We start from the raw sequence: 12,099 nt of genomic DNA, 5'->3' as shown, positions 1-12,099 counted from the left end.
CACTAATCATTCAATGTAATTTGTTTCAAGCAAGATATGCTGTGTTCGGTTGAAAATTTTTACACTAATGTGTCATTTTTCAAACAAGCGTCAATCGTAATGATACGCTCATCAGCAGAGGTGGGCAGTAGCGCGCTACATGTAGCGGTAGCAGTAGCGCCCGCTACATATTTAAGTAGCGATACGAGGTTTTGCCGCTACAGCGCTACCGCTACATTTATAGATAAAGCCTTTAGATTTTACTTAATAGTATTAAATATTATTTAAAAACCAGCATGATACATACATAATATAAATTACAGAATAAAACTGTACCAAAGGTTTCGGTGCAATGTTGCCAACCTCAGCCTGTTACAAGTGTCAACATGTTAGTTGTTACTTGTTAAGTTGCTACCACTATTAGATATCTAAGTCTCCTATCGTTTGATCGTGTTCACAAGCATAAATTGCTTGTGTTCAGTTCAAGACTATAGTAATATGCCCGGTATTTTTTTATTTATTCAAGGGTATAATATATTTAAGTCACCTATCGTTTGATCGCGTTAACTAGACGATATCGCTTGTGTTCAGTTAAAGATTATATTAATAAGCTCAGTAACTTATTTAATATTCTAAGGTTTAAGATATTTAAGTCTCCTATGGTTTGATCGTGTTCACAAGCAGAAATTGTTTGTGTTCAGTTAAAGACTATAGTAATATGCCCGGTAATTTTTTATTTATTCTAGGGTATAATATACTTAAGTCTCCTATCGTTTGATCGCGTTGTATAATATATTTAAATCTCCTATCGTTTGATCGCGTTAACTAGAAGATATCGCTTGTGTTCAGTTTAAGAATATAGTAATAGGCTCAGTAATTTTTTTTTTTATATTCTAAGGTATAATAAATTTAAGTTTCCTATCGTTTGATCGTGTTCACAAGCAGAAATTGCTTGTGTTCAGTTCAATAGTATAGTAATTTGCCCAGTAAATTTTTGTTTATTCAAGGGTATAATATATTTAAGTCACCTATCGTTCGATCGCGTTAACTAGAAGATATCGCTTGTGTTCAGTTTATGGTTATAGTAATAACCTAAGTAATTTATTTGATATTTTAAGGTTTATTATATTTAAGTCTCCTATGGTTTGATCGTGTTCACAAGCAGTAACAAACTGTAGCAAAGGTTTCGGTGCAATGTTGTCAACCTCAGCCTGTTACCAGTGTCAACATGTTAGTTGTTACTTGTCAACTTGCTACCACTATTAGATATCTAAGTCTCCTATCGTTTGATCGTGTTCACAAGCAGAAATTGCTTGTGTTCAGTTCAAGCCTATAGTAATATTCCCGGTAATTTTTTATTTATTCAAGGGTATAATATATTTAAGTCACCTATCGTTTGATCGCGTTAACTAGACAATATCGCTTGTGTTCAGTTTAAGATTATAGTAATAAGCTCAGTAATTTATTTTATATTTTAAGGTTTATTATATTTGAGTCTCCTATGGTTTGATCGTGTTCACAAGCAGTAATTGCTTGTGTTCAGTTAAAGACTATAGTAATATGCCCGGTAATTTTTTATTTATTCTAGTGTATAATATACTTAAGTCTCCTATCGTTTGATCGCGTTGACTAGAAGATATCGCGTGTGTTCAGTTTAAGATTATAGTAACAAGCTCAGTAATTATGACTATAGTAATATGCCCGGTAATTTTTTATTTATTCTAGGGTATAATATACTTAAGTCTCCTATCGTTTGATCGCGTTGACTAGAAGATATCGCTTGTGTTCAGTTAAAGATTATAGTAATAAGCTCAGTAACTTATTTTAGATTTTAAGGTTTAATATATTTAAGTTTCTTATCGTTTGATCATGTTCACAAGCAGAAATTGCTTGTGTTCAGTTCAATAGTATAGTAATATGCCCAGTAAATTTTTTTTATTCAAGGGTATAATATATTTAAGTCACCTACCGTTTGATCCCGTTAACTAGAAGATACCGCTTGTGTTCAGTTTAAGATTATAGTAATAAGCTCAGTAACTTATTTTATATTTTAAGGTATAATATATTTAAGTCTCCTATGGTTTGATCGTGTTCACACGCTGTAATTGCTTGTGTTCAGTTAAAGAGTATAGTAATATGCCCGGTAAATTTTTATTTATTCTAGGGTATAATATACTTAAGTCTCCTATCGTTTGATCGTGTTCACTAACAGAAATTACTTGTGTTCAGTTCAAGACTATAGTAATATGCCCAGTAATTTTTCATTTATTCTAGGGTATAATTTATTTAAGTCTCCTATCGTTGGATCGCGTTAATTAGAAGATATGTGTTCAGTTTAAGATTATAGTAATAAGCTCAGTAATTTTTTTATATTGGAATGTATAATATATTTAAGTTTCTTATCTTTTGATCGTGTTCATAAGCAGAAATTGCTTGTGTTCAGTTCAAGACTATAGTAATATGCCCAGTCATTTTTTATTTATTCTTGGGTAAAATATATTTAAGTCTCCTATCGTTTGATTGCGGTAACTAGGAGATATCGCTTGCGTTCAGTTTAAGATTATAGTAATAACTCATCAGTTATAAAAGAATTGCTTAATTTTCCGTAGGACGTGCTAATGTCAAGATAGAGGACAAAAATTACTTTTTAAAGACAACACTTCCAAAGAATCCAGTGTCTCCAATCTTAAAGATGTAAAATGAATTTCTCATTTGATTGTCAAATATTAAAAAAATTAATTTTCAATTTTTTTAATATATAAATTTTTTTCATATATAAATTATTTTTTTAAATTATTTATTCTATTAATTAATTCATGCATTGTCTCTGACTTCACACAAGTGTGCAAAATTTAAGATCAATTAGACAGGTAAAAGTGTGTCAAATATCAGTTAGTTATAAGATTTGTAACTGACAAAATTATTGTTTTCAATTTTTTTAATATTGAAATTTTTTTTAATTTTTAAAATCATTTATTTTGACATTTGATTCGCGCATTGTCTCCAACTTTAAGCAAGTGTGTGAAATTTCAGATCGATAGGATAAGTAGAAGTGTGTTAAATTTTGATTACAAGATTTGTAGCAGACAGACAGACAGACAAACAAGAAGTGAAGTTAAAGAGAAGTGTTGTAAATAAATAAAAAATGTCATTAATATATAACATGGCCTTTTTATCAAACTCATGATGTGAATAAATTCCTGCTATTGTTACGCAACGTAGAATAATTTCTTAAGAACGTACATTTCGCGTGCGGAACATCCACGAAAAACGGATTTTTACAAAATTAATATCATTTAGAAGATGTTGGTTGAGTATAGTTATAGTGAGAAAAAATTGTTCTTCATAACAACATTATATTTTCATGCAATAATTATTATACTATTTGCTAGCGTTTGAAAAGAAGTTTATGTATAAACGAGGCTAGTTAACTACTTCTGGCGTGAGTGATACGACAGCCAGAAAGCGAACCTTGGTGGCGTTTGGATGTTCTCCTTCGTCAGACGACGATGACGACTGTCTGAGGGCGCCTTTAGAGGAGCTGCCAGGGCGCGTCTTGGGCTTGTCGCGGCTAGTTTGCGTCAGGTTGCGGCTCATCTCAATGCTGATCAGCTCCGATCCGCTGCCGCTCTGTGAGAATGGATCACTTTATTTGTTCCTATTTAGGCACATATAAAAATTTCACAATTTCCTTCCTATTTTACTGGCACGATGAGGTACTAGTTCCAGAACACAATGAAATCGGTAATTGAACACTTGTTCAATTTCATATTTTGGCCACATACTAAATACAACTCAACTTTAGTTTATAACTTTACTTATATTAATAATAATAATAATAGCGGTTTCAGCGTTTATTAGGCCGTAGGCCTGTCGCCGATTCCTAACATCACAGAACATTCACAGCTTGTTGCGGTCTCGAACGCGCAACTCACTGATTAAATTTTGCTTTGCTTTAACCGCCCGGCCTCCTCGCCGATTCTGACCAGAAACTGGCGCACAGAGCTGGGATCGAACCCGCACCTCTCTGCTCCAATCCTCGTACTCTGAACTTTAACCACTGGGCCACCCTTAACTTAACTTAAGAATTTAAATTAGATAAGTATTTTATTCTAAGCCGCAAGTATATTTGCATGTGCCAAGTTGAGACCAAAAAGAGATACGATATTTTCATTGAACTGAACCGTTTCCCAAAGCTCATATGAAAATATTTCTAAATTCATGCCAAATTAGAGATGTTCCTCAGATAAGAAGCTTTTCATCATTTTGTCCCAATGCAGCTAATACATCAGTTCTTCGTCTCATAATGCGAGAAAGTGAGTAAACTCGCTGTCATGACTTCATATGGTTCTTCCTCTTATCAGCTATTCATATGAATGTAGATCGAGGTTCTAAGACGAATATTTATAGATATAAGCAGTAACTCATTTAGTAAACTTAATAAAAGGGTCGGAAAGCATATCCGACCGAAGACATCGACTTCAGAAAGAAAGGAGAGCTACACGTCGACAATCAAAGATATTAAATACTAAATCTCTGGTAAGCTTCGGTCTGCGTCTGCAAATAGCTTTTTTTTACACCCGCTATTTTGTCTGTTCACAAATTCCTCAGACTCACCTTCTTGACGAGCGCAGGGAACTCCTTCCTCTTCTCGTCGTAGGCGCTCCAGAGCAGCTGCCGCGTCGCGCTGGGGTCGTCCCAGGTGTAGAGCAGCGACTGTCTCTGCTGCACCAGCGTCACCTGCACGCACTCTTCATTAGTTACTTATATCAAAATGAGCACAGAAACTTTCTTATTCGGATATTGTAAGAAACATTTTTATTGAGCTTATAGGACTCCAAATATCTCCAATAATATCGGAAGCTTCAAACATGCAATTAATTCGTTAACGCAGCAGAAGAAATATTCCCGAGCTTTAAATAAACACCCGGTTATTTCACGTCGATTGTGAGTCAGTTTATAAGAATCTTCATATTTTCTACTAAATAAATTAACTTGAATGTGATAGGTACAAATTTGGAACACTAATGGTCTACTTGGAATTAATCTTCATACATTAAAAAAGTGTAATAATAGATGCATTGTGATTTTTCCTTATGGAACCACTTTCTTGGCCGGCTTTATTATTCCTAGTGTGTTGTGCCCTGTAACTCATGGAGGCTTAGTTTATATGTACGAGTAGACTTCCATTGTAGACACTAGGCACAGGCTGGTGCTTCTTCAATGCTTAGCTGGGGGCTGGACTGACCTGGTGGGGTAGCTGTCGTACCCTCAGCACGAGGTCGTCACACCAGTTCTCTATTCTGACGGGCGCGTCGCCGGCGCTGTAGGGCTCCAGGCTCACCAGCATGGGCTCGTGGGTGCTGGGTCTGCCCACTCGCACCACCAGCGCTCTCTGATGACAAATCATGAATTTAATTTTATAAACTCATGTTACCATGTATGCGAGATCTTGACACTAAAGTCTAGCGTATTGCCCATGATATATAATAGTGTGTGCGAATCATAATGTGCGCTATATCTTTCACACCAAGTTGTTCTCATGGTAGGACTCGTATACCTTTAATGAAATTGCAGTTATTATTACAGTGAATATGATAATTATGAACTCGCCTCATTCATATTTAAATTAGAATAAATTTGACATAAATGATAATAAAATGTTGGTTATAGTTTCGTGAGTGAGATTTGTGATTATAAGAAAATTCGGGAATAGCTATTATTGAACCCCAGCGAATAAAACTCATAATACCTAATTATTTAAAATAAATGCCTCATTATGGTAATATATTAGTATATTACTGCAGTTCTTAATACCGAATTGCGCTGGCTATAGTGGTAGTAGAGAGCCTTCAAGTCTAACACAACTACTCTCTGTGTCCGTACTCCTTTCTCCGTCCGCAGAACAGTCTTGTGCTCCGAGTTGTAGTGAAAGGCCATGGACCGCATCCTGCTGTCCTTAGCCTGCACCACCATCAGCTGCTTATCCTGCTCCGGCCAGAACGCCCGACACTGAAGAACCGACAGAATTGTTAACAATAATTCTTTTATGATTTATGACTTTACGCGTAGCTTGCAGAATGTGTGTAAACAAACAAGCTTGCATGTTCGTCTAACATTAAATTTCAAACACTAATAGAAAAATTTTACACGATTCGACAGTGACTATTCAACATGAAATCCGTTACCATACGACGCAATGAGCCAGGACCAATTTGCCTTGAAACTAACAAGTAATACTTCCTATAAGACGTCATCAGCTCAGTGTAAACATGAAATCAGAGAACACTTGTATATATTTGTGAACAATGAAATTGTATATAGAACTCAGTGAAATTAACTATTCCGACTATTCAGAACGGTTAACCGCCGATATTCTACACTGCGAAGGACTGTTTAAGGACGGTTAACCGTAACCATTCTGCACTTTGAATTTGAGTATTTAGCTTTTCGAACCGATTCTTTTCTACACTGTGACTTCGGCTATTCAGTGTCGTCATTCTTTACGTTGACTTTTCAGCACAGTTATCAGTGTCCATTCTACACTGCTACTTTGACTATACAGTGCGGTAAACCGTAAATTCAGCTGCATTTACGACTGTGATATAATTCAACACAGTGACCATCCAACACTTCAGACAATGATCATTCAACACAGTTAACCGTGACTATCCAACACTTCAGACAATGAGTATTCAACACAGTTATTCGTGACTATCCAACACTTCAGACAATGATTATTCAACACAGTTAACCGTAACTATCACACACTGCCGACCGTGACTACTCAACACGAATTACACGATTAATAACGACATGATAATAACGTACTTGTTTAGGTTCGAGGTCATGCCAGAGGTCCATTTTATCACTGTCCTCCATGAACCTGAGGGTGCGGGATGTCATGTTGCGCACCATGAAGTAGGGAGAGAGAGTCACCAGCGTCGTCAGGTGCTCTTTGCTAGTCCTGTGCACTGTAAAAATAAAAAAAATTATTATTAGCAGTATAAATGTAAAAATATATAGCATATTGTAATTTTAGTCTTTAATAATTTTATCAGCATTATTTATGAAAGATTTATTTCTATTTTGGACTGTTTATTCATTTTTTATATAATCAATTGTAACGAGTGATGATGAATCGCTAGAAAATAATGCATTGTCATTTTATATCATACTATATTAAAATATTAACATTTCAATTTTAGTTATTGAATAATTTTTTGACAGTACGTGTTCAGAAAGAGTTGAGTTTTTTAATACTAGCCAGTGAAAATTTACAGACGCATCAGCTTCTGATTTGGATTACCAGAAGCTGTGGCGACTCTAAATTTTGTTAGGGTAGACACAAAGAAGTTGCTCTTGGAAATTGAATAGATTAATACGAAAACCGAAAAAAATCTTCTTGAAAACAGAAATAATGTCAGCTCTCTTCTGAAAAACAAAGGTTTTCTCGAGAATTTATTAAACTTTCGGCAACTCACCAAGCGGACCATCGGCGACGCAAATGGCGGCGGTCACGGCTGCCATCTGCGACGTGACGCAGAAGCGATATTTCTTGCCGCGCTTGCGGTCCGGACAAAACACAACTCCGTCGGTCCCCAGCGCGTTCGGGTTCCAGTGTCGGGACCAGTCGCTCTCTTCTTCCCTCACCTGAGTATAACCACAAGAAGCATAGATAAAATAAGATACTCTATTGTTACAAGACGTAACAAAGTGATGTCCATTGCAAGCAGGATCGGAGTCATGTAGTGTTAAGGCATTTTGCGACTTTTATTTTGTAATAAGATTATGATTTACCTTTACCTTGGCAACACCGGTAGGAAGTTAACGTCGCGCACAGAATTTTCTCGTTAGTCATTATTGTTCGGCTGATCCCCGCTGCAGGTTAGTTTAAGCTCTAATAGGTTCCTTTTTTTATTGTCTGAATAATTGTTATATTGTATTATTATTTCTCTTCATTCATCTTCAACGACGATCACTTATTAGATTCAATCTTCAACAGATACGCACGTTGCCAAGGGTATTATTCTTTACACTATTTTTCCATCTTGATACTTGTATTCAAAGCCCACCTTCTTGTTATATTGCCTTGCAGTAAAATCTCAGTTCCAGTCTCTTTCATTTCCATTCTTGTTTTACTGTGTGGGTAATGACTGGCACTTACCCCACAATTGGTGACCGCCACGCGAGGCTGTCTTGATAATCACGTTGCCAAGGGTATTATTCTTTACACTATTTTTCCATCTTGATACTTGTATTCAAAGCCCACCTTCTTGTTATATTGCCTTGCAGTAAAATCTCAGTTCCAGTCTCTTTCATTTCCATTCTTGTTTTACTGTGTGGGTAATGACTGGCACTTACCCCACAGTCATGTATGTAGAGGCATGTTAGGTCCAATATATAAATGAGTCAGTTTAATTTTAATTTAGCTCAGTTTTAATTTACAGTTCAGTCTCGATCGATGTTCCTCAAGCAAAATATTTGTGTCCATTAAATTTTATATTCAATCCTTCAACCCTGGTTATGACAAGCCGAACAAATTTTTCTAGCGATGCTTTCAAAGTCTTGCAAATTGTTTCGATTCATCAACTTCTCGTTCCCTGTGAAAACTCCATAATACGAGTATACCCATGAAATCAAGTCAATTGTTTTTCAATTTTTAATAGAGTCAAGTTCTTTGCAAGTCAAGTTTTATCATTGACGAAATTCCAGCGCTTTTTCGAAAACAACTTGCTTATCGTAGTTTGAAACTTGCCTTAGTCAGGACAAGAATTCTGGGGCTGATATTCATACTTTAAATTTCGCTGGTACGACAACGTGCCAAACCGGCGCATGTTTTACATTTTGCAGGTAATCTCATGACTGCACGCTAACTCTTACAATCAAATCAGACTCACCCTAATTTTTGTGGGCGAATTTGGCTTGTACTTGTAGAGCAAAATTTGATCTTGGGATTCAGTTTTGTACTCAGCTTTTCGAGCACCCTGTAGAGAAAAAAGGTTATGATAATTCAGAGTAAGCATTAGATGTCTCATATGTCTTCTTTTCTAAAGTGTAATACCTTTACCAACGAATAGTGTGTTGGAATATTTTTTTTACTCACTTATTATGTCTGTTACATAGCAAAAAAGAGGCGTTAGCTCAAAGGAATAAATCGGAAAAGATGAAAACAATGCATATAAATGGTCTATAGCATCATAATTCGTCCTCCATACCTGGACGTAAAGAGTCAGGCCGGTTTTGTTGATGATCCAGTAAGGAGTGTGGACGAAAAGTGCAAACGCTGGGCAAGATACGCTTCTAACAAGAAGCTCAAGCTTGTGACCGCTGTCCGCGTCAGACAGAGCAACACTCCGCATGTCGGAGGTCTTGTCAGATGAAACAACCAGGCTACCTTTCCAGTCCTTTCCAAGATAGTTATTCACCTACAGCAGTGAGGGTTTAGGTCAGCAAATTCCGATTGGAGAAGGATTTCTCAGACACCCAAACAATAGCAAACTATTCTTAGGTCTTTGGTAGTTTTTGCTGCCAAATTGAATACGAGAAACAGTCGTGTTTCATCTTAAAGATGCAAATGGTAGTCACTACCGCAAATTTTGAACAAAAAATTTAACCTAATGGCGCTCACAGAAAAAATCTGACCTGATCTGAAAAAAAAATCTCACTTGTAGCTGCACGGTGAGTTTTTGTTCAGGATCGAAGTGGTGGAAGGAAGAAGCAGCGCCGGGATCCAGGGACCGAGGCTGAGATAAATCAGGATGTCGCAGCTCGAGGGTGTAGGGGAGATGATTGTGAAGCACCAGAGGCGCCTGGATCGTGAGGGTGAAATCTGCGACGTTGCTCGAGATCGTCCCTTCGTCGTGTTGCTGAGAGCGAAGCCAATCACCCTTCTCCATTGATACCTGCAACCATCCATGAACAATGCATTCTGTTTTTCCAATGAACAATGCATTCTGTTTTTCCAATGCATTCTGTTTTTGCGTTCGATTCTGAATTTCTATCGTTTCAACACATCACGTGGCTAAGTACGTTTTTTTCGGCCTTATATTTTAAAAATTTCACTTTTGAGTTAAACTTTAGCATTTAAATAATTAATTTCAAAGAAATGAAATTCCAACGCTCGACTTTGTCCAAGTTCATGAAAGCTTTAGTTATTAGACAACTTTGTAAGTTGAACTGCTTGCACTAAGTAGCCGATAACTCACAGCAAAGGTCATGGGGATTTTGTCTGCAGGTCGCGTGCAGCTGATGAGCAGAGGGCGCGACAGCGTCTTGGCGTCCTGCCACCACACCCCGTCTCTGCTCACTCTGTACCTGCACACGCACCCGGACCATCAAATTTTAACTAAGTATTACATTTTTGTCAGTACTCGAATTTACGGATTTTCTAAAAAAGAAAAAATCGTACGGGTATTACCTTTGGATTTTTAAAATATATTCCTTTCTTGGGCTCTGATGCATTCATCACCAATCAAATTACCAAGAACTTTTCACATGTGTAAATAGTTGATGTTAATTTGAAAACCTCAAATCTATAAATAAAAGATATCCTAAAACTGAGACGTACTCAGAGGCCGCAGGCTGGAGGTAAAGGCCGGAGTGGTAGGCCACGAGGAGCGGCACGGTGTAGACTTCGTCAGGCTGTAGGGTCGTAAGCGACGGGTGCGTCTCGAACGGGTTGCTGGGTGACGCGATCGGTGGTAGGTTGGAGGACAAGTCGTCTGCTGGGTACTGTGGTAGACTGCTCTTGAGGTAGCATAAGTTCACTGGCATTCGAGTGTTGTTCATAACCTGTGACGATACCATAATCAAATGACTTTGGACGTTCAAAACGTAGCAATTTAAAAAAAAGTGCAAAGAAATATATTTATCATGTTTGATACAAAGTTGCTGGGCATTCCAGGGGAGTTGCAACGATCTATTCGAAATACAGTTTAAGACCCGAATTGAAAATTGAAAACACAAAAATTGGAATTTACAATTAGGTTCTAAGCGACCATATAATTTTTATTGCCTTTAATAAATAAATTACTGAACCTTGAGCGGGCTGCTGACAGTAACGTGAACTTCTGTTCCACAGTTGCGAACGTCCACGAAGAGCGGACAGGTTGTTTGTGATCGCTCCGACCGCAGGTGAAAGATGCGTCTACGAGACCTTGACCCAACGTAAACGACCAGCGGCTCGAAACCTGAAAACAAAGATGAATCTGAAAAATATTTTGTGCGAAAAAAATACAACCAGCGGCTCGAAACCTGAAAACAGAGATTAATCTTAAAAATGTTTTTTTTGCGAAAAAAATATGTGCACAGTGATGCAGTAAAAATGATCTTTGGTTGGAGTTCTAATTGATGGTCCGTTTAACTCAGTGACATACGTGGAACATTCTGTTTAATCGAGACCTCAGCAACACTGAAGCCCGAATTATCGTTCATTTTTAGTGACGCTGTTTAGACAAATTGGACGTCACTGTCTTACCTGTCACCGAAATTTTGATCTTGTACTTGGTAAGCCGTCTGAAAAGTTCGATGTAGTCTGTGCTGAACTCTTTTTTCGGGAAGTACTGATCACGCTGCTCTTGACTTGTCGCCAGGACGGTGGAAGGGTTAGGCTCGAGATCCAGTTCTATTGCGTCCCAGTCCAAGCTGCACTCATAATTAGATGAATAAAACGTTTCTTTCAAATAGGAACTGAGTATCAGCCTAATGTGTGATTAATGATGTTGTATACTCGAGTCGTTAGGATCTACGATACAACCTTTGTCCACATGTTAGATCTGCACAAAGCTATGCAGTGTTGGCGAGAAGTACGTAAAACTATGTACTGGTAGCAGTATAAATTTCTTTTCGTTAATATAAGAAGCAAATAATGATAGACCAAAATAATAATTCGTAATGCTCATCACTAGTTATACCTGCACCAGAAATTGGTGAATTGATTTACCGACAATCAGTTGCAATTGCATAATTTGCATAAAATATGAACTAGAACTTTTTTAATTAACGGATAAATTCAAAAGTTGAAATGATTCTGAACATAAGAGGTAATTATAATAAGAAACACCAAAATTCCCAGATGTATTCTGCTTGACATAAATACATAAAGCACACATGACACAG

The 12,099-nt window shown here is 37.1% G+C and overlaps 1 protein-coding gene across 1 annotated transcript in view; it reads right to left on the bottom strand.

Moving 5' to 3' along the window:
* Window positions 1–12,099, bottom strand: part of LOC108671385 (vacuolar protein sorting-associated protein 13A) — a 34,663-nt gene that overhangs the window by 10,868 nt on the left and 11,696 nt on the right. The window contains exons 18-30 of the mRNA XM_047879902.1: window positions 11,459–11,625; window positions 11,020–11,171; window positions 10,550–10,773; window positions 10,188–10,296; window positions 9,648–9,884; window positions 9,198–9,407; window positions 8,880–8,966; window positions 7,464–7,632; window positions 6,811–6,953; window positions 5,866–5,991; window positions 5,228–5,374; window positions 4,597–4,719; window positions 3,451–3,609 (exon numbers count right to left, since the gene is read on the bottom strand). Coding sequence (XP_047735858.1) covers window positions 3,451–3,609; window positions 4,597–4,719; window positions 5,228–5,374; window positions 5,866–5,991; window positions 6,811–6,953; window positions 7,464–7,632; window positions 8,880–8,966; window positions 9,198–9,407; window positions 9,648–9,884; window positions 10,188–10,296; window positions 10,550–10,773; window positions 11,020–11,171; window positions 11,459–11,625 — 2,053 coding nt within the window. The remainder of the gene's footprint in view (window positions 1–3,450; window positions 3,610–4,596; window positions 4,720–5,227; window positions 5,375–5,865; window positions 5,992–6,810; window positions 6,954–7,463; window positions 7,633–8,879; window positions 8,967–9,197; window positions 9,408–9,647; window positions 9,885–10,187; window positions 10,297–10,549; window positions 10,774–11,019; window positions 11,172–11,458; window positions 11,626–12,099) is intronic.

Source organism: Hyalella azteca, unplaced genomic scaffold (genome assembly GCF_000764305.2).
Source record: "Hyalella azteca isolate HAZT.00-mixed unplaced genomic scaffold, Hazt_2.0.2 contig4153, whole genome shotgun sequence".
Classification (NCBI taxonomy): Eukaryota; Metazoa; Arthropoda; class Malacostraca; order Amphipoda; family Hyalellidae; genus Hyalella; species Hyalella azteca.
This window is presented reverse-complemented; position numbering and strand designations above follow the sequence as displayed.